Consider the following 26,687-nt stretch of genomic DNA (forward strand, 5'->3'; position numbering starts at 1 on the left):
AAAAGGGTTAGGAATTTATATAAACAGTGAGAAAATTAAAAGTAAATACATAAAGTAATTTGCATAGGTGTAAATTAGAATATTGGCAGTAATTTACAAGAAGGGCAAAAATCCAGTGTTCATTTTTATAATCTTAGCTAAGGATGACCAGCTTGGGGGAAAATATTTTTTTACTTTGTGAATGGAACAGATTTGATATTCATCTCATTAGAAACCAGTAAAACCAAGACATTTTTTCCACTTTCAGATAGTCACTTTTCAGAGCAAAACTGCACTTTAAAAATACTTTACACTTAGCATGTTTCATCTAACCACCTCAAAGGACTCTCAAAACCTTTAAGCGTTGTACCTGCCCTTGCAGTAAGCATTAATGATATCTTTTTCATTTCAAAGATGGGAAAACAGAGCTACAGAGAGGTTAAGCAGTTTTCCTGTGCTTTTGTAAGTTGATAGGAAATCTGGGAATTTATGAAGTTAGCCTAGTTTCCTGATGGATACACTCTCTCCATCCCTTGTTTACCCTTTTATGTTGTCATCTTATTTAGCAATTGTGTTGTGTTGCTGTCCGCAGTTTCCTCCAGGTTTTAGAACACCAAAGAAGAGGCTACTAAATGATGCAATAGTCATAAATTCTTCTGTGAAAGGCTATGATGATGGGCTAGGCCTGTAAGCCATAATAATTTTGTACAGTGCTATCATAAGCAAATGTTTTCTGCTTTCAGTATCTGTAAGAGAGAGAGCTTTCTAAATCGTTAACTGATTTTTAAATCTCGACTCATAACATCCCAGGGATGGTCTACACTGTTATACGTTTTGGTTTAGAAGATTAAATATAGGTTATAATAGATCCCAGGATTTTTATGGATAGGGTAGCCAGATGTACCCATGTTCGATGTCATTCATTTGGCCTTTTTTGTCTCATTCTTTAGTCTGGATCTCTTAAACTGTTTTCCACATGGTTGATTCTCTTGTCCAGCCTCTTAGCAAGAAGTTTTCTGAAAAGGACTGGGTAGGAAGACTTAAGAGATCTTCAGCATGCCTGTAGTTTAACTTTTAAGGCCAGGAAAAGACCCAGACTTGTCTTTCAGTGGTAAATTCGGAGTTATCCAGCCATTGAAAATGATATTAGTTTTGTCCTTCAGCCTAAGTCAAGTTTTCCCATATGTCTCACTGAAGAACAGATACTAAATCTAAAAAAAAATTTTAAAAAATGGTGAACTAATCTTTCAGAGCTGTGCAGTGTGACTTTGTTTGCGGCCATTTTTTTATTTCTGATCCTTGGGGCATTATAATAATTACTGTGCTTTCAGCAGACCTTGGGGTGCAAATATTGCACAGAAAAATTTGAAAAGGAGCAATTTACTTATCTTTCTATTTTATAAGATATATAGAAGAACAAAGTTCACAAGTTCACAGGACAAGCAGTTAGGCCCCAGAAACTTAGACTCAGAAACAGTCAACTCAGGATATATGAACAAATGTACTTTTTGACTTCTATAAAAAGGGAAGTGGGAGTTGCCATTCAAGAGTGTGTAACAGCTCCACATCAACTGTTACAACCTAACTGCTATGACTTCATGATCCTGTGGTGCTATAGCTTTACTACAAGTTTATTGTTAGAGACTTGTACACACATAACAGCTTATATCTGTATTCATTGGTATCTATACAATTATTATTTCAATTTATACCATAAATATCTCCCAAGGTCGCCATTAAGAGAAGTAGGTGTTCAGAAACATATAGAGCAGGGGTGTGAAGAACATCTGGCCTGGAACGAATGAATCATGAATTTCATGGGTCAAATGAATTGTGCACATGAGCAGTATATGCAGTGTGGGTCCTGCTCCAGCTGGAGCGGGCACCAGATCCAGCATTCAGGGGATCTACAGACTGGGTTGCATCCCAGACCAGCTGGAGCTGGCACTGCAGGCAGCATGTGGCCCAGAGTGAGCAGCTCATGTCCTGGATCTGGCATGGGTGGAGGAGGGGGGTCCTAGACTAGCCCAGGGGCTGGTTGATGTGGCTCCATGGGCCATATCTTTGACATCCCTGATCTAGAGTCAGAGCAATTAGCTCAAGTAAAGAAGCAGAGAGAGATGCCTCTTCCATTTCTTCTTTAGGAGAGCTTTGAGAAACAGATCATAAACAATCCAGCTGGAAAAGATGCAGCATTTATTTAATCTGTTTGAGTTGCCTCTTCTTCAAGAGTGGCCAGCCTTGGTCTACCATGTTCCTTTCCTAGATGGGTCTCCACTCAATATTGTTGTTATGAGCTCAAAGCTTTCAAGCAAAAAAAGTCAAGAAGAGGTTTAAAAAGTCAGGAAAATGTTTTCTATCTTTTAAGAGAAGACAGCCAGCTGCTTTAGTTAGAAGAAAACTTAGTTAGAAGCAAATTGAAGTCAAAGTGATTGTTCCAGAATGTTTGAGACAACCCTCAGAAGTCTTTATAGGATTAGTTCTTCGCTTGGACAGTCCTGAAAAATAAAAGATGGGGAGATACTTGTTAAGAAAGGGGCTAAAATGATTAGTTCCTTTTCCTTAGGTTCCAGATAAGAACCACGAAGTCTTTTTGCATGTTCTACCCCCTTGAGCCCTAATTAGGGCTAATTAGGCCCTAATTTCATCCTCAACAGCAGATAGCTTCTGTGAGATTTACTAGTCTGACCTACTTACCTTGCTTAAAGACACTGTGCAACCCTGGGCATGTCTACATGTTCATTAATGTGCCTTTGCTACTGTGCATTAAGTTTAGTTCCTCTAATATGAGGTACTAGATAAAGGTGCAGTAGCTGCACTAATGCAGCGGTATTGCGCACTAGCAAAGGTAAAGTTTTTTTTTGTGGTGCTTAACATGCAATAGACTAATTCTACTCTGCATTAGCATGGTTTTTGCTGTGACGTGCTAATGCACAGTAGAACAATCAACTGTGCATTAAGGCATCTCATGTAGATGTGCCCTCTGTTCACTTCAGGGGCACAGCTACTCTACAATAAGGTGGATTTCTGATAGGTTTCACAACTGGGCTGATTTTAAAAGAACAACTTTGAGAGGGAGAATGATATTGACTGTATAAGCAGGGTCCACTCTTGTCTGACAGGCCAAGAGAAACCTGGAAGGTTTTACTGTTCCTCCACCTGTGGAGGGTTTAGAAAATGTAAATCATTCATCTCCAAGCTGGGGTGCATCCCTATCAGGCATCATTTGTATCTAAGTGCTTCTTAGAACCCCCGATTGCTTACCCAAGACTGCAATCTAAATTGTTGTCTTCTGGTACTTGGGCAGTGGGCTTGCAAAGCAGCTGTCAGTGGCATTCAGTTACTACAGGGCAAAGTTATTTGGAGAGCCCATAAACAGAGAGATCAATATTTGGAAAACATTGGGTAACTCTTTATTCTTGTTCTGCAAGGGCTAGAGCAGCCTGGGATTTTCTTCCATTGCTTAGAAATCCTAGGGTACAGACAGACAAATCACTTGAACCATTCCAAGAATGTCAGTGATGGAGAACCAGTTCACAGGTGTCCTAGTTCAGAGGTGTCTGCAGGTACACTGCCAAGGGGTCCAAGTAGAACAGTCACCTTTTGGGCACTGCAGTTCTATCCGAGCACGCCCAGGGGTATTAGTGTATATCCAGCTTAGCATGCCTCCCAGTGCTGAATGCCCATTTCCCTAGTATTCCCAGAGCAGGGGAATACTGTGGCTGGATGTCAGGAAAGAAGACGATGACTTCAGTTGCCCAGAGCTGCAATGTTTCTGATCCCCCTTTTCACTAACACAGAGTTCAATAAAGACCATTTCTGCAATATAACAAAATCTGTCTGGTGGTACTCTCACTCAGGTATCTAGGCATGTGTGCGCTTGGGGGGGGAGGTCCTTGACCCTCCCGTGTTTCTGGGTTCCCAAGATGCGCTCTGGGACTGCCGTAGCTTTTATGGCTTTTAAAGAGCATTTTCCCCAAGCCACTCACCAGTCTAATTCAGTTCTTGGCAATGCACCAGGGTTTGTTTCATCATGGGTAGAGGGTTAGCCATTTGGTTGTGAGGGCCTACCTGGTTTCCTACATTTCCTTCCTGTGGTGCTGGATGCTTTGGGGGGCTACCAAGGTCTCCGCACCAGTTGCCAGGCATGGACTGAAACTGATCAGCAGCTTGGGGAACCATACTGTTTAAAAAACATAGACACATTAGGCAGTGTCCCAGAGTACCCACCACCAGGTCAAGTGCAGAGAATATAGGTTGATGTAGTTCTGGTTGCATGCCAGAGTAGCCAGGTGCCATCTGTGGCTTGAGGCGGGGGGCGGGGGGGAGGGGAGTGAAGAGAGTTGCAGTATAGAATGCGTGGAAAACTGATCCAGACACTAGCCATGGAAAACTTGGTGTCCACACATAACACTGAGCAGGGACAAGGAAGACCAGTGCAAAATAATATATGAGTATTCAGTTATACTTTTGAAACACTCCATGAGGTTTAACATTTTCTAAATTGGCTTGTGCATCTGGATGTTTGTGGTTTAAACCACATTTAAACCAATCTAAGTCTGCACCCCTACTGTTTGCTTGTGGATGTTAAATAATTGTTAACAGAGTAAGTATATATGATTATTGTATTGTGAATTAATAGAGTGGAATGAGGTGCTAACTAATACTTTAAGATATGCATTTTCCTAGTCTAGAAAGTTGTAAGTTGTACGCACAAACCTTTCAAGACTGAGTGCTCTTTTTTGATTCAGTGTGTTCTAGCTACAAAGGACAAGGATGCTATATGACTTCATTACCCTGGTGACCCAAGGCCTAGTATATAGGAAGCCCACAGAGTAAAGACCTTTATTCCTCTTTTCCAGAATTAAAATATATTCCTTGGGGGCAAAGGTCCTATATGGGGGAGTGTGATTTGTCTTTCATTTTTGTTGTCATTAAAGCAACTATTTTTTGTCCAACTGTATAGTTGGGAGATCTGTTAAACACTTTCAACATGCAGAGACATCCAAAGCTGTCTGCTATTGCTGCTGCTACTGTTGCTCCTAACTTTGCCAAGAAATAGCGAAGTACTATTCCCTTTCTGCTATGTAGAACCATTTGAGGCACAAGAAAACTGTTGAAAATCAAGTCAGTTTCATCCTGCTTGGGAAATCTAGCAGCAACAGCAGTAGTGGATATTGGAGTTATTTATATAGGGAGGAAGACTAAATTATGAAGGACCTATTTTCCTCCCCTTCCTTGCAGCAGGACATGAGGTGAGTAAGAATAGCAAAGACCTAATGTTGCATTGTCTGAAAGGGGAGACAGTGGACAAGAGAAAATATAGGAAGTAGCATCTCCCTGTAGCTTTACATAGATTAGTTTGTTGGTTAAACAGATTTTCCAGAGGTAGAATGAAACTCAGTATCTGAAAGGGGGGTCTCAGTAACAGGATTCTAGCTAAAAATCCTGCAGGATCTCTTTTGATTCTAAAGCTTACTTGTGTGTTGCCACTTCCTGTTCTTTACATATATATTCTAATTAAGCTAAGACAGATTTATAGACATCTGGGGTTTGGTTTTGTTTAGTTTTTTCCAAATGATGAACACCCCTTAACTGCTTTAATTTGGGAGTGGTGATATCAGTGGCTAAGAGAACGAGGCATGGCCATATCAGAAATGTGCGTGTTCTCAGAGCAGTGTAGCACTTAAAGCACCATAAGCAGGAAGTCATATAACCACATGCTCATATCACTGTGCTACTTTCAGAGAACAGTTACTATTCTGTCAACTCCTTGAACTTTATACATTAGTAAATCCATTTCTTTCTCTTTATAGCTTATACCCATTTTGTTTACCTTTGTTTCTTAGGTTCTTTAGTATGAAATACTTGTTGGTGCATATGCAGTATTTATTAGTTTTTCAGATCATTGAAATTCACTTCAAAAGTCTTTATCTTGTGAGTATAATGAATTGCTGTAGACACTTATTTCAGTCTTCTAGTTCTGCATAATTCTGCATATTGCTTTAGGCAAAAGGCTTGCGCCTTGGTGGACTATAAAGTCTGGATGTGCAGCCACTTCTGACAGCTTTGGACTTTTTATTGGTAATTACACAGATGGTGAAGAATGTTTTAGCTAGTAAGATGTTTTTAGGGAAAAAATAGTTTAAAAAATAATTTATGCAGTGAATAACCTTCAGTGTTTTTACTCTAAATGTGTCTTTGATAAGATGTAATATTGCATTATTTTAATGTTCTCTGAAATGGTATCTAATGACTTTTGCTTCTGACAGACTAAAGAAATCAGTGTTTGTAAATGTTTAAAATTTTTAAACTACTTTTTTTTTTTTTTTTTGCAGGGGCATGCTTTATTAATATCTTTTAACAGAATGCTGTTATCCTACCTGTCATTCAGATTCATTCTGTAGAAATAATTTTGTGATCTACAGATAAAGGCTTACATGTGCTTTCTTGAAAATACTGAAAATATAAAAGTTTAAATGTATAATTAGTATGCCTAGAAAACCAAATACAATACGGTTTAATAATAGTATTATCTTAACATATTAATCCTGAGCTGAACCTCTAGGTAATTTATACTCTCTGATTAGGATAGTTCCCTTATTTGAAATTTCCAGTTTGATTTATGAGACCTAGCGTCTAATAAGATGTGAGGCCCTTCCCCACATACCTATGGCAAACCTCCACGTTGCCGGCTTTATACAATACCACAGGCTAACTTTTTACCTCTCTTTTTACCTCTGAGGCGTTTCGGTTTTTGATTCGTTTTTGGGTATTATTGTAATATAACTTAATGGAGATTCAGTATCTTGAACTGCATGAAGGTGGTATTAGCATCAATTCGAAAGGTGTCCTTGGATATTTTGGGGCAGAGATGACATGACAGCTATGACACCAGTCATTTTAAATAGACTTTAATTGGTATTGTTACATTTGAAATTTTGACCCTGGTTATTAAGATTTTGTTTATATACTGCCAGATTTGAAGGCAGCCACTTGTGATACAAATGGGAAAATTCAAAGAACAAGCAGAAACAAGAAAGTAAATAAAGAACAAAAGCTGTATTTGAAGATCTTGATGATAAATAAAGTTTCTGAAGAGGTACCTCAACAGTAGTAACTCTAAGTGACAAGAAAAAGGCCAGTACTAGACTGATGTGGGAAGGTGTCCATAGGTCAGGATTATAGTGCATTGACAGAGTTGTAATGGCCAGATTTGCCCAGAATTAAAGGCATTTGTATTACTTAATTTTCTTGAAAACACTAAGTTCATTCTTTTAAAAAGGAAAATAATTTATTGCCAAATAGCAATTCAAGTATGTTTTGAAAGGGTTTGAGTATATGGAAACGTGCATTTAGCAGTTTCACTGAATTAGGTTTCATTTTCAATCTGCATTCCACAGACCAAGATAATTCACGTGCAAAAATGGCTAATGCATTTTAAGAGGCGTTTACCATAGTAATGCATTGTCAAATGTTTCTTTTAGTGGTTGACCTTCAGTGCTGCTAAGAGTTTATTCAGACTAAAATTATTGCGAGATGGACACTAATTTTAATTTCAGTCACTGTTGTCTTGAAGTTCCTGCTGCGCTCTTTGATTAATGCTTCTTGGCTACTGCTTCTTCGTTTCCATCTTCTGCTCTGTCAGAGGTTGCTTTTTTCTTGTCATGGGTTCTTCTCCACAAGAAGTTTCATTGTGAAGATGTGAATATTTTTAAATTTAAACTTAAGGTAATCAGTATTACAGACTTAGGCAAATGATTTGTCTAATTAGTTAATAAGGAAATCTGGCTTTCATGAATAGGAGTGTACTCGGCCGTAAGAAGTCTTGACTTCCTTCTCAGATGTTTAAACATTTTGCAAATGCTGATGGTATGCAAAAGTAGTCTCATATTCAATAGATACCTAAGTATGTTTGCTCATTTATTACTAATTAGACTGGCACCAATTACTATTGAATTTTTAATAGCTACCACATACAATAAATAAGGATTACAGATGAATAAAGATTTGCAGACTAGAATTTATTTTAGCTTCAATTTTGTCTTCATCTTTGTTTCCTCTTGTTTCATTTATCAGTATGTTATAATTACATTATTATGCAAAAATGAAACAACTTTCATTAGTAATCTACCATAAGTACAGACTGACTACCAAGTACAGAAATATTATGAAAACTTCTGATTTATAGTTTTAAAAAAATCATTTGGTTTTAGAGTTCTTTTTTTGTTCTTTTTTGTTGTATATGAATTTTATTCAATCCTTTCCTATAAAATATTTTTTTTTTTTATCTAACTGAAAAGGTAAAAATACCATTGGCCCTTTATAAGATACATAATAGCTTTTTAAAATACTTCTGAATTTCAAAGGAGAAGCAAATGCATTATTATGTAGGTTTCTGGTGCAGTTCTTGAAGGTGTATATGTAGCTTCCTGTTTAGTTAAGGATTCCTTAATTTGATACTGGTAGTATGTTTCTTACTTTATGCATATATCTGTATATGTTTAATTCTCTTTAGGAAAGAAGCAGTGATTTGATCACAGGGCTGGGATTTAAGACTTCTGAATTCTAATTCAAGCCCATCAGTGGCTCAGTTTGAGGCCTGGGCAAGTCACTTAACCTCTCTGTCTCAGTTTTTCCACTCATCAAGTGGTGTTAATCAAATGTACCTGTTTTGTTGGTTTGTTTGAGGCTTCATTAGTTAATGTCTGTGAAGTGTTTTTTAAGATTTAATTTGCTGCATAAATGCTATGAGTATCTTTTGAAAATGAATTTGGTATTCATAGCAATTTTTGAACCGACATCTGCAAAGTGAAGTTTTATAACTTCAGACAAGTTAAATATAGACAGCTGCAATGCAATTTTCCTGATCTAGGAATCCTCCTGAGGTCAGAGAGCATTTTGTTCCCTATACCCATTGAAACCTTGATTTCTCTCCTCCAATATGACTTGCCAATAATGGTGTCAATTTATGCCAGTTGCATCGGTGACTTCTTTGTGAGTGTATAAAGTTGCATATTGCTAATTGGGCTGTGACTAACAGCTCACTTCAGTTATAAAGCACTCCAGAGCAGTTCAGGTGTCAATTTCTGAGTTGGCCAGAATTTGAATTGCTGGTGTAACAGAGGAGCTGAAGGGCTCCATATGATTTTTGCAGTACAATTTGAGCCCTATGTTAGTTCAATAAAATAAATGAGTATCTTTGGCTTTTTGCTTGTAGAGCCATGTTGTATGAGTATGATGAATAGTTGTAAAACCATGCATTTTGCATATGTTGTTAGGATGAATAATTCAGTGACAAGTTAAAACAGTTTATAGCTACTTTTGATTACCCTTTTTAATGGGATCATTTAAATGGGGGGTTATAATTTTGTTCTCCCAAAATAATAGTAGTATCTTAAAGTTTGTATTCTTGTGATGGTATTATTGTTTGCTTAAGTTGATTAAACTTCTTCTTTTCTTTAAGGTAAAGTGCAAGTTAAGAGTTCAGACATACAAGTTGGAGACCTCCTCATAGTGGAAAAGGTTGATGCTTTTTATAAATATATATTTAGCGACTAAAGATGTCAACAGTTAACACTTATGCTCACTGTATCGTTTAAAACCCAGGAAAAATACATTGAAATACTAACTACTTACTGATATTTTTTATTTACTTCAATTTTCTTTGACTGTAATGCAAATTCTTTTTCTTTGAATGTGATTACATTCATATAAATATTTTTATTTTTATTAATTTTATTTCCTTTTAATGAAAGACTTACTGAATGAAATTCTGTGGGCTGTGTTACAGTTCAGAATATATGAACTTGAGTACTTCCCTGCTAGCCTTAAAGCTTTAAATCAAATTTTTCATTCATTTTTTTAATTGTTATTCTGTGTCTTGTTTTGGTAAGTGTTTATGGGGAAACAAATTGAGGATGGCAGACCTAAGTTCAAGCTCTGCTTTGTGTAAGGGAAAAAATTCCCTTACAATTAAACAGCTGGAGTGTCTGTACCCTAAGCCAGCTCATTTTGTTGGAGTTATCCCCTAAGAAGGTACTGGGACTTCAAAAGGTAGCTCAAAGTTTTCTTGTCAGAGGGAAGATCTGTCTTGGGCCTTTCTTAAGCAAGTTAATGTTAGAAATCTAACTTCCAGGTACCAGAAGATGACTTTCTTCTAACACTTCTTCTGACATGCAGAAAGAGGTATCAACAGTTAAAGCTTACACCTGCTTCTGCTTAAATTGGCAAGTGAAAAATGGTAGTTTAGCAAGGTGTTAAACCTTAAGGATGACTACACTTCTTAAAAAAACTTTGTGGGGAATATTCCTCCTTCCTTGGTAGATTTATTTCTGATAAAGGAGTCTAAGACCAGCCTCCAGATTTGGTTTCTGTTCATTCCATTTCAGTTTCTTTTTCCCTACTACATTTATTCTTATGAGGAAAGTGTTAAGAGGTAGAAATTATTTTCCTTCTTTCAATACTATATTAGGAATTGTTGTCTCCTTCCTGCATTTTTTCCTTCTCATGTTCAAGAAAAAAATACCCCTTTCTTAAAGATGTATACTTCAGAATTCAGTTGATTTGTCTGGTCTCAGTTTAAAATATTTATTTGCATATTTTGGTAAGCCAAGCTACTGAAAATTGAATATACCTGAGGTTGTATGTAGGCAGTGACTACAACTGGTAAGAAGTACCTCTTTTTGGTCTTCCTTTTAAAGTTTTAGCTTAGTATGTGACAGAGGTAGTGGAGTAGTTAAAATCTGAAGATTCTATAGATCTATAGAGCCACACGCACACTACCAGCAGGCTAAGCAACTTGCTTATAGCCTCCTAAACAGTTATGTAGTTGCATAAGCACAGTTCTGGGTATGTACCAGTAAAGTAGCACTTGAATTGGGTGTGGTATGCTATTGTCTAGCACATCTCAGGGTGGTACAGACATGCCCATTAAGTTTGGCAGTGACATATCACTAAACTGTTTTGGGCTTTGTATTGACAGTAGTCAAATGAGAGGGTTCGAAGTTTATTTAATCAATACAGTGAGACAATCTGGCTTTAAAGGGTGCCTGTACATGAGCCAGGAGGCTGCTCCGACATGCTGTAATTACAGCGTGTCAGAGCAGACTCGATTAATCAAGTCCACACTTCAGCCAGCCTCTGCATCTTGTGTATCAGCATCCCCACACTTCAGAATGGCAGTGGGGGTGCTTCAAGTAAAGCTTGTTCAACGAGCTTTAGATAAAGAGCCCCCACCACCATTCTGAAGTGCAGGGGCGCTGAAACACAAGATGCTCCAGGCGCTTTAGAGTGGCTCTCGCAGCATGTGTTTAAAAAAAAAAAAAAAAAAAAAAAGCCCAACTTGAAGCACATGTAAAAATGCCCAAAGTCACTAGTCTACGTAGGCCTATCAATGTAACTGAGTGGCACATAGTTCCTTGCAGGTTAATTCCGAGTACTTACCCAACTTCCTGAATGCCTGTGCAGAGTTCTGTGTTCCCTGGATTGTTGTCACAACTCTAAGCTCACCCACCTTTCTCACTTTGGAATGTTTTCATGTGGATTCCTATGAAAGTGAAAGCCATTATTGTTGACTTACAGCTTGAGCTGTTTATGTGATTTTGAATTATAGTTTTGAAATTTTGTTTCTGCAAAAAAGGACTCAATAACCATTGCCTTCCAGTGGTTTTTCCATGTCAGTTAAATGATTCTGCAACCAGGCAGCAAGGAGAAATGGTACTGGGGCGAAGCACTGGCAGTGACATCCTGGTTCTAGTGCTGGCCAGACTCAGACCAAGCTGGACCATTCCAGGCCACCACCACAAAACATTGCTGACCATGGTGTAAACACATCAGCACGGGAGTGGTGTTCTGTAAATATAACTTCTTCAAAAATTGTATTTACTTAAGCTTATCTTTCATCATGAAATTTACAAAAAAACCCATTACAGCCTATGAACTATTGTTTTCCATGAAGTTTAAGAACTCAGTAAGTTTGTAACTATCTTAATTTCCTGCATTAAAGTTCAATCCTGTGAGGTGGAATGCATGCACCTCTCTCCCTGAGTTCACTTCAGTGGAACTGCACCTAACAGGACCAGACTTTTATTAGGCAGCCATTGTTTCTAAAATAATATAGTCTTTACCATGAAGAAATGTTCCTAAGATTTAAGCACATGAGGAGTGTGTATATACATGTGTGTTTTCTATATAATATTATTATTAATATGTTTTCTTTGTGGCAGAGATTTTAACCATAGTGCCTCAAGGATGCTGTGAGTTATGTGGCTTAATCTTTTTGAATTATGCTGTAAATATACCACTCCTTTTTTTTTTTTTTTTTTACCTGCCTATGGGTGCCTTTACTGAAATAATAATTATTAAGAATAATGTTGTATTATAGTGTAATACATTTACCTGTTGAATATATTTCACTTCAGCAGTTAGTATCAAAGCTTTTTATTTATTAGAGCTAAAATCTAGTTGATTTTTACTTGGCTTTCAGACTACTGAAATTTAAATGTTTTGCCTGTTATTGAGAAGTATATTTTGTTGAAGGTAAGCAGTTTTCAATTTCAGAGTATAACTTTTAAGCCAAAGAACTAGTCGGGAGTGAAGTGTTCAATTGCTCACTGTAATGTCATAAAGGCGAGTTAACATTGTATTTGACTGGAAGATGCATCAACAGCATTTCTACAGTAAAATTAATGAGTCATTTGAGATGTAGATCCATATGTTAACTAGTGGCTGCATCACAAGTACTAACAACTTAAATGAAAAGCTTTTTCTATATTTAAGCCCTGAACAGCCTCTGGTTTTACAGGCTTGATTAATTTCAAAGTAGTTCTAAGTGGCTGCATTATGCTTAAAACAGTCTAGCTCTGAGTAATACATCTATTAATGTTTCCTCAACTGAAAAGTTGCTAATGCATTTAATATAGTAGGGGGAAAAGTCACTTTGTAGTAGAAGAAAATACTGCTGGCTTTTAAAAGCAAAATGCTGCTCCAGAGGCTTAAACTGTTCAACACATTACACATTTTTCTGAAGATATAGACTTCTCTCTCTCCCATCTTGAAAGAAACTTAACACTTTGTTTATGCCAATGTGTACCTTATTTATTATTAACAATGCATTTAAATATATTTAATGCTTCTCAATAAGGGAAGTTTGTCCAACTGAACAGAATCCATGAGCCCAGGGTAGCTGAATGCAGGCTGCAGATCAGTAAGAAAAAAAACGCTATTCAGTCATTGTGGCTTAATATAATTATGGAACAGGTGAATTTGCACAGACTGTTTCAAAGATGAAGAAACCTGATGAATACTGAGTTGAGGATGAACTTCACTATCCTGTGCTTTTAAAACAGCAGTTCCAAAAATATGGAGCATCCCTTAACTGGGGTGAGGGGTGGAAGGAGGTAGGAGACGAGAGCAGTTTGTTTTTCCAAGTCTCAATCTCTCAAGTAGCTTTTAGGGTTGCAGTTATCACGTACAGAATGTGATCCAAGGACAACCCATTCATTGTCTTCTCATTATATGAAAACCCTGTAACAATGGATCATAATATGAACTGCCCCTTTCATTTCAGTGGGTGTTAGCTCAGATTTCAACGTTGATACCTCAGGAATCAATATTAACTACCAATAGTGTTCTTCTTATCCTAAGGAAATGAAAGAAAGCTTCACGTTACAAAGATTTACACTAATATTTCTGTGGGTTCAGGAGGGGTGGGGAGGAATAGAGGCTTGTCAAGGAAACTGGGCTAGGAGGGTGCAGATGGGGTTTATATAAATTAACCTTGATATTCCAGTGCTGGGGGTTTCCCATACCCCCAGGGCTTAGAGATTGTGGCAGCCACAATCTTCCAATTCTGGGAGGCTTCACACCTCCCCAGGCCTGGTTGATCATGGCATGCCTCTCTCAACCCAGGGGCAGGCAAAATCTGGCCTGCCAGGCAATTTCATCCAGCCTGCAGGTACCCACCAATTAATTGTGCCCTACCCAGCCTGTGTGCCTCACTCCTGCCCTTGTGTGCGGAAGGGCCCAGCCCGGCCAGCACGCAGCTTCTGGGTGGGGCTGTTGCTGCTTCTGCAGCTGCTGGAGGACCTGCTCGGCTTCCCTGGTGTTCAGTGGCTCCTCCTAGTCTCCCTGCTGCAGTGCTTGCTCCAGGCAGCAGCTGGGGAGTGGTGGGGGAGCTGTGGGGGTGGAGGAGCTGCAGCTGGGCAGGGAGCATGGGGCTGGGACTGGTGGGAGCACAGAGCCTATGCCCAGGGGGACAGTGTCAGTGCGGACCTCAGGTGGGCGGGTGTGAAGGAGGGTGGGGGGTGTGGGGACCCCCCCCAACAATTCCCCCCTTGTGGCGCACAGACCCCACCACTGGTGGCAGAAGCAGGTGGTGGGCCCTCGGGGTGCTTCTGGCCTGTGCAGGTGCTGCTGCCCAGTGGCATGTGGCTCCAGCCAGAGCTGCACATGGTGGCAAGGAGCACAGCCAGGCTGGCCCACCTCTATCACGTGGGGCTCCCCACGGCACATGTGCAGCTCCTGGCACTAGTGTGCAACTGGGGGGAAGCACTGAGCAATGGAGCTGGCTGCCTTCCCACCTCCCTACTGCCATGTGCAGGTCCCAGGACTACACCAGAAGTGGCAGGGAGCCCTGCCCCCTACTTCCATGGTGGTAAGGAGTAGGGAAGGCAGCTGGCTCCATTGTGTGGGGTTTTCCTCTGGGGCCACGCAAGTTCTGGGAGCTGCATGTGCAGTGCGAGGAGCCGACCTGGTTGTGCTCCTTGCCGCCACTGCGCAGCAGTGCTTATTTGGGCCATGAGCACCTTGAGAGCCTGCTGCTGCTGCCAGTGGTGGGGCTGTGCACCATGGGAGGGAGGGTGTGGGGGTGTTCTACACACACACACACACACACACACACACACACACACACACACACACACACAATACAAAAAAAAGACATTTTTTTTGAGCTGTTATGCAATCACCTCTATATGCACTACAGAAACACAAATCATGACAAAAATGTTTTTGGTAATAAAGTTAAAATATGTTATAGTAGATGTTATATTTTCACCTGGTGACTTGTTTTTTTCTAGTTCCAAGTTGGCAACCCCTTTCCCCCGCAAAAGGAGTACTTCTGGGGGTAAGCAGAGGGAAGGGATTAGGAGTGGGACTTCCGGTCCCAAGATGGCAACCAGGGCTTGCAGTACCTGTCTAGGGGTGGGGCTACCCTTGTGGCCCTCTACAACTCATCAAAACTCATTAAGCGGCCCTCCAGCAGAAATAATTGCCCACCCCTGACCCAGCTGTAGGGATGTGTGGGGTACCTCTGTAGCTTGGAGCCTCTCAGCTGAGGGGGGCTCCCAGCTGCAGGAGTTTGCTTCTGGCCCAGGACTGGGGTCCCCCTGCACCAGCAGTAATGCATGATGCGTTCCTAATCCTCGATCTCAGTCATGCCTTCTGCTACGCATGTGTGCCATGGCAGGAGGTTTAGTTGTGAGGATCACACATTAGGTCTGGGCAGGCAAAATATGGCCCACGGGCCAGATCTGACACACCAGGCACTTTCATCCCACCTGCTGGCACCTGCCAATTAATTGTATCCTGCCCAGCCCTTCTGCCCACAAGAGTGAGAGCAAGCTACGCATATATATACACAGCCCCTAACATACCCTATTGCACCTCGCTCCCATCCTCCTGGGCAAAAGGGTCTGGCCTGGCCAGCATGCAGCTTCTGAGTGGGGCTGGTGCTGCCACTGCTGCAGCTTCTGGGGGATCTGCTCTGCTTCCCTGGCATCCCACTTGCTCTGGGCAGCAGATAGGGAAGCAGTGGGGATGGCAGGAGCTGCAGCTGGGTGGAGGCAGGAAGTATGGGGCTTGAGGTGGTAGCAGTGCGGAGCCTGTGCCCAAGGGGGTGACAGGAGTGTGGAGCTTGGGTGGGCAGGGTGTGGGTGTGAGGGATCAGGGCAGAGTGTGGAGACCTTCCCACACTCTCTCCCCCTGCTCATGTCACACAGCTCCCACCACTGGTAGCAGGAGCACCAGCAGGCAGGGACATTCATGCCCAGTGCAGACTTCTGCCCAGCGGCACGCAGCTCCAGCCAGCTTTGCACACAGGGGCAAGGAGCACAGCTCAGCCAGGCTGACTCTATCATGGGGGCCCTGCACGGCACATGTGCAGCCCCTGGCACTCACGCCACTGGAGGAAAGCTCCACGTGCTGGAGCTGTTTGTCTACCCCATCCCTTGTCAGCGCAGGTCTCAGGACTCTGCTGAAAGTAGAGAGGACCCCTGCCCACTGCTGCCTTGTGGAGTCCCAGGATCTGCACAGCAGGGGAGGTGGGGGGGCAGTCAGCTGCAGCATGTGGTACTTCTCTCCAGTGGCATGGAAATGCTGGGGGCTGCAAGTGCTCTGCACGCAGCCCCTGTGATAGGGGTTGCCTAGCCAGGCTGCACTCCTCGCCCCTGCGTGCAGCACTGGCTGGAGCTGCACGCTGCTGGGCAGCAGCATCTGCATCAGGCATAAGCACCTACCATCTGCTGGTGCTCCTGCTGCTGCAGGTGGGGGCTGTGTACCATAGGGGGAGGGTGTGGGTGGTCCCCACATCCCGCCACAATCCCTCACCCCCCACAAAGCCACACACCCACACCATCCCCCAATCCTTCCCACATACACCCCCCCAACATAACTTATTGCCACCACACCTACCCCACAAACACACCGTACGTGCGCGTGCACCCCCACACCCCACTATACATGCACACACTCCACACCCTGCCACACACACACACACACACACACTACAAGAGTAAGACTTTATTTTTTAGTTAATATGTAATTACCTCTATATACACTACACAACACACAAATCATGAAAAAAGTATTTTTGTAATAAAATTAAAATATGTTATAGTAGGTGTGTGACTTTTAGCATATGATTTGTTTTTTTCCTAGTTCCAAGATGGCAATCCTCCCTTCCCAAGAGAAGTATATGCGGGGGAAAGAGGAGGGACTTCTGGTGACAGAAGTCAGGGAGTAGGGATGGAGCTTTTGGTCCGAAGATGGCAACCAGGGGGCAAGACAACTGTCAAGGGATGGGGGGGCTACCCATGCGGCCCTTGCCAGTTCACCAACACTCATCAAGCAGCCCTCTAGCCGAAATAATTGATCTCCTCTGCATTAGGTCCTATTGTGCTGCACACGTACAAAGAGCCATACAGTTAAAGAAGGTATATTTTTTCTGAATGAGTAAAGTTGGTAAAATGAGGTGAAGCGCACGTGGGTTTTTTTTTTTTTCAATTGTGTAAACATTTCCCCTTTGATATAATATCAACAAAAGGATGTTTGGATCAGTTAATATATTGTTGTGTATTTAAGAGTGTTTTTGATGTATGTAGTAGATACCTAACTTGATTCTTTCACTTCCTTTGCAAAGAGATGCTACAGGTAGTATGTGGTCATTCCATTGTCCATTTGAAGCATTTAGTCATCAAGTGCCATGTGTTGGCAAGTACTGTGGCTTTGCAAGAGGGTATTTGCATAGGTAAGCACATGGCTAGGTTTCTTTCAGTATCTAATTTTCTAGACTGCCTACACTTTCCTAGTTCCAGATACCTATATTTCTAGATGTTATCAAGATAAAAGAAGAGCTATTGCCTTTTTCTCTTTAACCTTTTTGACAAAATTAAATAGCCTGTGTCTCTTTTGTATCTGTTAGCTGTAAACAAGGTCCTAGTGTTCAGCTTTCAGTGATTGGTGATGGGGAGACCCCGAATGTCATCCCCCTCCCCCCCGGCCCAGGAGGCACCAGTTGCTGAGCCGGGGATGGGGGTGGACCTGGAAAGTGGACCAGACGTACTTCTGGTACACTTCCAGGTCTGCCACTGAGCGTGGGGGGGAACCCCCGCCCTCCTGCTCCCTTGGGACTCTCCATCTGCCCACCATCTCAGCATTCACGAGCCATGCCTGGTACCTCAAGGTATGTAGAAAAAACATATAGAGCTGTATCTATGGCTGAATCATCGAATCTCTCTGAATCGATTAGGATGCTTCCGATTCAATTCAGAGAGATAAATGGGTCTCCTGATTCGATTCAGATTCGGAGATTTGGCTGCTGAATCGGGCTGAATCTCCTCCAAATCGAATCGGCAACCAAAGGTGCAAATGACATTGAGCACTTCAGCCTTTTCTGCATTCTCTGTCACAAGGTTGCTTCCCCCATTCAGTAAGGGACCCATGCTTTCCCTGATCCTCCTCTTGCTACCAGCGTATTTGTAGAAACCCTTCTTTTTACCCTTTGCATCTCTTGTTAGTTGCAACTCCAGTTGCGCTTTGGCCTTCCTGATTTCATCCTTGCATGCCCAACCAGTGCTCTTATATTCTTCCCTAGTTATTTGTCCAAGTTTCCACTTATAAGCTTCCTTTTTGTGATTTAGTTTACTGAAGAGTTCCCTGCTAAGCCAAGCTGCTCTTCTGCCATACTTGCTTGGGAGTCTCATGATAGACCACCAGACCAGGAGGAAGCGGTGGACGAAGCTTTCTTCAAACAGCTAGTAGAAATTTCCAGATCACAGGCCTTGGTTCTCATGGGGGAACTTCAGTCACCCTTGGTCTGCATCCTTCTCTCTGTAGCAAGAGAGAAAAGGTGCTTTTCCTCCTCCTTATGACAGTCTGAAGACTGCTATCATGTCCCCTCTTAAACACCTTTTCCACAAGTTGACCATGCCTAGCTCCTTCAGCCTCTCCTCATATGACTTGTCTTCAAACCCCTGGATGATCTTTGTTGCCTGTCTCTGGACCCTCTCTAACTTTTTTGTGAAGACTGAGGCAAAGTAGCTGTTGAGTAGCTCTGCCTTCTTTATATCTTCAGTTAGGAGTCCCCCCCTGGCTTGTTAACGGAAGACCCACAGCTTCCTTGGTCCTTCTTTTCTGGCCAACATGCTTATAAAACCCCTTCTTGTCCTTGGCCTCTTCTGCTAGGTGCAGCTTATTCTTTATCTTTGCCTTCCTGATTTTGTCCCTGAAGGTTCTTGCTACTTCCTGGTATGCTTTCTTGGTGACCTGCCCATTCTTCCATTGTCTATCTGCTTCCCTTTTGCACTTGAGGCATTTTGTGCAGCTATGTTGGTCTCTTGCCATTCTTGTGCTTCAATTGTGTTGGGATAGTTTCTTGTTGGGCTTCCAATACTGTGCTCTTTAGAAGCTCCTAACCCTCCTGGACACCTGGGAACAGGGGAAATGTGGCAACAGGGAAAATATTTCATATGATTCCTGTAGCTTTTCAGCTACACCCCTATCCCTCTACTCCAAATGAAGAAGAAATACCACTTATACCTCTCAATTGCCCTTTGGATAAAGAGGAATAGCCCTTTCCTGTCTAGTCTCTCCTTTTCTTTTCTTCTGTTAAAGAGGAGTAATGCTTGTGCTGCATTATTCCTCTTTCCCCTTCAGGAGGCAACCTCTTGTCCCTATTTTGCTCGCTAATTTGAAAAAAAGCTTCTGTTTGTCCTTGACATATGGGTTATTCAGGCTCTGAAAGGTGAGAGACCAGGGGGAAAGAATGAGTTGAGTGAAACCAGGTAAAGAAAAATCCAAACTAATAGCTAATAGGTTTAATACTTGGGCAGGCAAGCATCAGGATAGCTTTGAAAATACCAATTATAAACATGATTTATTTATAATGAAGGTTTCTTCATGGAAGGTGATAACAATTTTGTAGAATTTATATAAACTGACAAGTTGTGGTGTTTGAGATGTCTCTTTAGTTCTTTAACTAGTGGTTAGATTGCTTTGACCAAATTTTGGTCTTTCAGTCAAGTTTTTAACTTGATTACAAGCCACTGGAAGTTTTTAGGCATCATGCTAGTAACCTGAGATGTTTAATGAATTTAAGTCAGAGTTGGTAAAGAAGTTGTAAAAATGTATAAGCTAGTCTATATGAAGACCAGACATCTGTTTAATTGTTATTGTCTTTTAAGGAAATATTTATTTAATTTTGAAGTTGCCTTTTGCCTCACATGCAAAGTGCTGACCCTCAGGAGGAAAAAAAGCAAAGTGTTCACTGGTTGCTGCCACGCAGGGGGCAATCTCTGCTGCTCCCCCACTGCCCCATGCTGCTTGGGGGGCTCTGTCACAAGTGCTCCAATGCCGCTGCAGCAGTCGGTGAGTTGGGGCTTTTTTTTTTTTTAAAGGGCCAGGAGCTGGAGCAGGCAGGGCAGTCATAGTGGGGCTGGAAGGTCTGGAGCAGGTGCTGGGCAGCCATGGGGGGGGTGGGGGGGAGGAGCAAGCAGGGGCAGGAGGGCTGGGGGAGCAGGCAGGGGATGGGGCCTGGCAGGGGTCCCCCCATGGTCCCCTTCCTCCCCTACTTACCAGTATGAAGTCTTGGTCTAGCTTCCTGCTGTAGCCAGCGGAGACTGCCCAAATTGCTGAAGCTCTCCAAATGTTTTCCGAACTGATTTGGAGAGCTTTAAATTGATTCAGGCCTTTTAACTCGTCTCCTGATTCCATTCAGATTCAGAGATTTGGCCACCGAATAGGGCAAAATCTCCTCTGAATCAAATCAGTACCTGAAGCTTCGCATAGCCCTACTGCTAATCCGGTGTTGTGAGTAATGTGTTTGTTCCTGTGATTTTTGTATGATGCACAGTGACTAAAGAGTACATCATTATTTATTAAAGAATAGTCCATTTCTGAAGCAAGAAAGATTATGGGTGGTGATTCCCAGATCATAGAAGTTTTATACCTCTGACTATGGAGAATAAGGAAAGACTTTGTGGAAAGATTTTGGGTATGGGATTTGTTTTGTTTTGGTTTGGTTTTTTTGTGCTGACAACTTTAATCTACAATATTGCCTGGAAACGCATGGATTCAAAACTGTGCTATTGTAATATATTGAAATTCATGTAAGACTTAATTTGAAACATAAGAGGATACACTGTCTTCTAAAGATACTAGTTGTATCATGGTAGCTCTCAACCAAGATTGGGGTCCAGTTAGAGCATAACCTAAAAATGTTTAATAATTGTCAGGCAGTGGACTGAAGATCTTGCAGAATGATGATTACATGGTAGGTTGATGTGCCAGCCTTCTGTATTTTATCAAGCTGAGCTCAATTTTGAAGTTTTGTCACATCTTGGTTTTATTTATGCCTAAAATTAGTATTCAGTTTGGTACAAAGTTGGAAGATTCTGTGCAAAGCGGAGCCTGAACTGGATTTGGTACTGAATTAATTTTGCATAGAAACATGAATAAAGTGTGAATTGCAGAACTTGGTGGATACACTGTGTGCTTTGCCTGGCACAAGACAGTGTTTTAACTCTTATACTTAACGTGACTACTAATTCCACCCAGAAGTTTAAAAACGCAAATATCTATTGAAGATGTTATGTTAAGTTTCTTACCCTAGCAGGTACCTGTGTCTGAAGTGCATCCAACAGTAAGACTAACATGTTATCTGTTTACTTACTCCTTTCATTTCCCCAATTTTTTTTTTAAACAAAGGTTTTTGTGTATAGTGTGCTGATATGGTCTCTCTCATAAACGCAAAGTTGATTTTGTTGCAATCTGGAAAGGGAAAAACTAATGAATTTGTTAGGTAGATGGAGTGTGTCACGACCCAGTGATTTTTTGTGCCTCGGCACTATGGAATTTCCTGGCCACATGAGAGCTCCTTTGCACAGCAGAGTGTTCTGCTGCAATTAAGAGCCTGCGTACAGGAGAGTTCCCGCCAATTTGCAGTTTCCTTTGCAGGATGCATTTCTTCTTTGCAGCACAGAGATGCACGGTGCAAAGAGTTCCCACTATTCGGATGCAAATTTGTGCCCCGTTATTGGCCAGTGCTAAATTATTCACACGTGGCGGCTAGTAATTGGCTCGCTGGCCGTTTAAAATTCCGCGCGACTTCCGCCCAAGTCGAAGAGCTTTGAGCACGCTGCAGAGTGTCTCTGAAGTTATCTGACTTGCGGCTGCCGATCGATAGACTGATCACCTATCGATCTTTCTTCCTGTCACTGAGCGCAACCCCGACGTACCCCTTTCCCCGCCAGCTGGAGCAACTCGTGTGGTTGTTCCGATGACCGGACCACCTGCGTCGTGATTGCAAGCGGCGTGAGTAAAGTTTTTTACAACCAATAAGTTGTGTCTGCCTCTCCATTCACCAGCCCGCCCTGACGTACGAGCGTAACTCGAGTCGGCCCTGGCTGTCCGAGACAGAGTGTTCTTGCTATACAAGTACTATGTTTATTCAAAATGTAATACTCAATCAGTGGTGCTCAACCTACGACCTGTGGGCTGGATCTGGCAACCATAGTCATCTAGTCCATGAGGCTTCTTCTGGGTCTGAAAATTTGGTGGCAGGGGAGCCATGGCAACATAAGTTACCCTGGCTCCCTGCAGCAATTAATACTGCCACCACTCATCCCACTGCTAAATTTTCAGACCTGTGGGGAGCCCTGTGGACCAGATGACACAGCCCCATGTACTAGTTTCTGCCAATGATTGGGGTCACTCTGTTGCTGGATCCAGCATGCTGGTTTGGCTCTGGATGCCAGGTTATACCTGTGGACTTTCCCTGTGCCAGCCCTGTGTGGAATCCAGCACACGGACCAGCCCCATGCAACTCATTTGGTGTATAGAGCTAGATAGGTTGAGCACCACTGTCCTACATAGTGTACCAGTGGCAAATGAATTGCAATAGTAGAAATAAACATTTGTTTTAACACGCCAAATTAATGAAACTATTGCCCACAGAAGTATCTTTAGCAGCTAAAGTTAGCTTCTGGATGATGTTTTGCTTTTTGTTTTGTTTGGGGGTTTTTTTGTGTTTTTTTTTGAAGTGGGGGATGGGAGATGAGGATTAATGTGTGCTGATTTATATTAGCGGCCATGTGTGCTATATGGAACATTAGCCTAAAACAGGAGCAGGCAAACCTGCAAACAGGTATCAGTGTGTGGCACGTAAAGGCATTTTTCTTGGCATGCGCACCTCGGGGCACATTGTGGGGAAGGGGCTGTGGCTGTGCTGCCACAACAAGGATCAGGTCCCTTGCAGCCCCTCTGCCCTTGGCATGTCAATATCTTTCAAGTCGAGGTTGTTGGTGTTTTTGGTACTCTGCCCAAAAATGTTGCTGACCCCTGGCCTAAAAAATTCATCAGGGAACTATTTACTAGGGCTGTGCAAAGCTTCAGATCATGATTCAGATTCAGAGATGATTCGGAGGCTGAATCTATGAATCCAAATTGAATCACTGGAAGCTTTAGACTTTCCAAATCGATTCGGAGCTTCCGAATTGCTTCAGAAAAGATTCGGAGCCAATTCGGCCATAGAGTATAATGGGGAATCAATTAAATATCTGTAACTTTGTTGTCTTTTTGTATGATTCATATGAAACTTGCAGGGATGGTAGCTCCTGCTGAGAGTATGACCCGTACCAAGTTTCAAGATGATAGGGGTTTCTGGGAAACTGCACCTCAAAGTCCTGAAAGCAAAACACATGTCATGTGTATGTGTTAAGCCACAGTGGGATCAAAACTGCAGGGATGGTGGCCCCTGGTGAGGCCACAAAGCCTGCCAAGTTTCAAGGAGATAGTTGCAGGGGTTTGGGGGAAACTGCACCTCAAGCTGCAGACGAGCAAAACTCGTGACATGGGTGACTCCGGGTGTGTTAAGGTGCAACCGGGTGAAAGCTGCAGGGATGGTAGTCCCTGCTGCGGCCATGAAGCCTGCCAGCTTTTAAAGAGATAGGTGCAGGGGTTCTGGGGCCCTGCACCTCTAGCTGCTGACAGGCAAAACTTGTGACATGGGTGCTTGTGCAACTGTGTCTGTCTTGGGGCATGGAGGGGGGGGTGGGGGGCCTACTGCAGGCCTGGCTGCTAGTCTACTGTATTACCAGTTACCAATCATTCGTGATTCACTCAGGGACCAACTCAATACACAGTAGCTAGCTAATGTAATGAGTTAACGAGCAAGGATTAACACCTACAAAACCACAGACTAAGGAGAGGAAAGAATCAATACAGACAATCAACTGCCCCAAGACAGAGACAGTCAGTTGCACAAGCACCCGTGTCACGAGTTTTGTCTGTCAGCAGCTAGGGGTGCAGGGCCCCAGAACCCCTGCATCTATCTCCTTAACAGCTGGCAGGCTTTGTGGCTTTTACAGGGGCTAGGAAGCCTGCAGTTTTCACCCTGCTGTGCCTTAATACACACAGGATCGTCTCTCATGAGTTTTGCCTGTCAGCAGCTTGAAGTGCAGTTTCCCCCAAACCCCTGCATCTATCTCCTTGAAACTTGGCAGGCTTTGTGGCCTCGCCAGGGGCTACCATCCCTGCAGTTTTGACCCTGCTGTGGCTTAACACATACACGTGACATGAGTTTTGCTTTCAAGAATTTGGGATGCAGTTTCCAAGAAACCCCTGCACCTGTCTCTGAAACTTGCAGGCTTTGTGGCCTCAGCAGGGGCTACCATCCCTGCAAGTTTCATCCAAATCAGGCAAAAAAACCAACAAAGTTATAGATATTTCATTGATTCCCCATTATACCCTATGGCCAGATCTCTGAAGCGGCTCCAAAGCTTCAGAGCCGATTCGGCTGAATCCAATCGGGAAACTGACCCAGAGCTCCGGATCGCTGGCATCCGAATTGGCTGGATCCAAAGCCAAATCGAATAGCTGCCTATTCGCACAGGCCTACTATTTACATCTATTCCCATCTCCTCATTACTCCTCCTTTTTCCCTCACCGTGAACATTTCTTAAATTTTTAATTCCTTTACCATCTAGTTTAAAATCTTTTGTAGTATTTGTGTTTGTGGCGAAGTGGGTATCCCTGGCTAGCCACAGGGCTAGCTTCCCACCTGCCTCTGGGCATGCCACCTGCCTGTCTAGCTCACCACACCTTGTTGGTAGTTAATAATGTTGTTAGTTAAGGTGGGAGGCTGCCCATTGTTACACCCTGATATTGGCAGGGCTATCCGTGGTTCCATTCCACTCCTACACCGTGGCCTAAGCCTCACAGATGGCATCTCAGGCAGTTAGCTAAACCATCGCCTTCACCCATTAGCTGTGGCCCCCAACTGTGGGGACCTTCGGCTTCTGTAAGCCCTGACCATGTCTCAGGCCCAGTCAGGACCCCAAGCTTCCTCAGTGTTCGTGGGCGTCCCTCTCAGTGGGCCCCTGGCTCTTTTGACCCTTTGGTCCTGGCCCAAGCATTGACCAGTCAAGTACGTCAGCGGGGTTTTCGCCTCCTGCCTGCATTTAAGGATCGGGGTCCCCCGTCCCTGGCTCAGGTGCTCCTGGAAGCATGCCTGGCCCTGCGGGGTCACTCCCCCAGCAGGCTCGGGCGTCTCCAGAAGCTTACCTGGCCAACCCTGCTCTGATGGTAATGGAATCTGGCCCAGCTGAAGGTGAGGGCTGGGGTTAAGGTGCCCCTACTTGCCGTTCACCGTGGTGGTAAATGGCCTGGCATTTCCTGGGGGCTCCCACACCACTGAGAGCCCCACCAGGCCACCCAGTCTTGGCAGGGTGCAGTTTTAGGTTATGCCTAGGACCTGGAGCCTCCAAGCCATCCCCTACAGCTCCTTCCCTTACCTCCAGGATGTTCCAAGCAGCTTTGTAGCCAGGCAATGTTACTGCCTGCTGCCAGCAGCAAAATGCCCTGTTTATATAGGCAGCCATGAATCTGAAATGGCTAACACAGTTAAGCACCTGCTGGCTGCTTGGCTTGGCCCTTAAAGTGGGAGGCGTGCACAGTGCCCTGCCACAGTGTTCCACATCAATTTTACTTTTCTCAGTCCAGTTTTCCGTTATGCTTCAGATTTTCATTATTGACTATGCCTAATTGCATCACAAAAGACGGACATCTTTTGTGGAACCTGGAGATTTCAGTAGTTGGAATACCCTTTGTAATAGAAGGCAATAACAGAGTTTTTAAAAAGTGCTTAGGATGTTCTTTCTTCATATAGAGGACCTAATTAAAACTTACTCTGTATGGAACAGAAGTTATCTTCTTTTTCTTTTTTCTTCATTTCTTTTTGGGCAAAGACAAATTCTGCATGTCTAAATTATGAATAATAGTACTTCTCTGCATCCGAAAGTCCATAAATACTTAGGATGCATGATTAGTGGTCTGGGCCATCTAAATACCAAGACAGGTCCTTTAAGTTGCACCAATCAATTTGTTATCTGCACTTACACAAAGCAAGTAAAGGGTGAGGATTTGGCTTACTAACATTCTTTCTTTTCTTTCTTTTGAGTTAGCTTAACATTTCATTTTTTTCCTGACTGAAAACAATAAATCAGAAAATACTCCTTGTTTCAATTCTTCATGCATTTATATGATTCACTTACAGGGAGAATCTGAAAGGCTTAACTGTTGTTTGCTTATTGTATAATTTTTCTAAAATATTGATTTCTGAATTGCAAATGCTGAATGTAAAGTACTTTGATAAATCCTCTTTTAATTGAGTTTCAATCCATGTGTGACCTTTAGTTGCTGATCTTACTGGACATTTGATTGGAATGAATTTTTTATTTACAAACACACAAAATATGCTTTTTCCCCCAGAATCAACGAATCCCATCTGATATGGTGTTTCTCAGAACTTCAGAGAAAACTGGTAAGAGCTTTGTGATTGCAGAGAATTCTTTGTTTACTGCATGTTTTGATGGCAGACAACTATAGTAGAGTATGCAACTTTGACAAAACAGTGCATAACTGTCAACTTTTGA

The 26,687-nt window shown here is 42.6% G+C and overlaps 1 protein-coding gene across 1 annotated transcript in view; it reads left to right on the plus strand.

The window, feature by feature from the left end:
- LOC102368073 (probable phospholipid-transporting ATPase IIB) overlaps window positions 1-26,687 on the plus strand; it is a 155,029-nt gene that overhangs the window by 78,390 nt on the left and 49,952 nt on the right. Inside the window, exons 6-7 of the mRNA XM_025216373.1 lie at window positions 9,446-9,504; window positions 26,524-26,575. Of these exons, the coding sequence (XP_025072158.1) occupies window positions 9,446-9,504; window positions 26,524-26,575 (111 nt within the window). The remainder of the gene's footprint in view (window positions 1-9,445; window positions 9,505-26,523; window positions 26,576-26,687) is intronic.

This window comes from Alligator sinensis, unplaced genomic scaffold (assembly GCF_000455745.1).
Source record: "Alligator sinensis unplaced genomic scaffold, ASM45574v1 scaffold1325_1, whole genome shotgun sequence".
NCBI lineage: Eukaryota > Metazoa > Chordata > Crocodylia > Alligatoridae > Alligator > Alligator sinensis.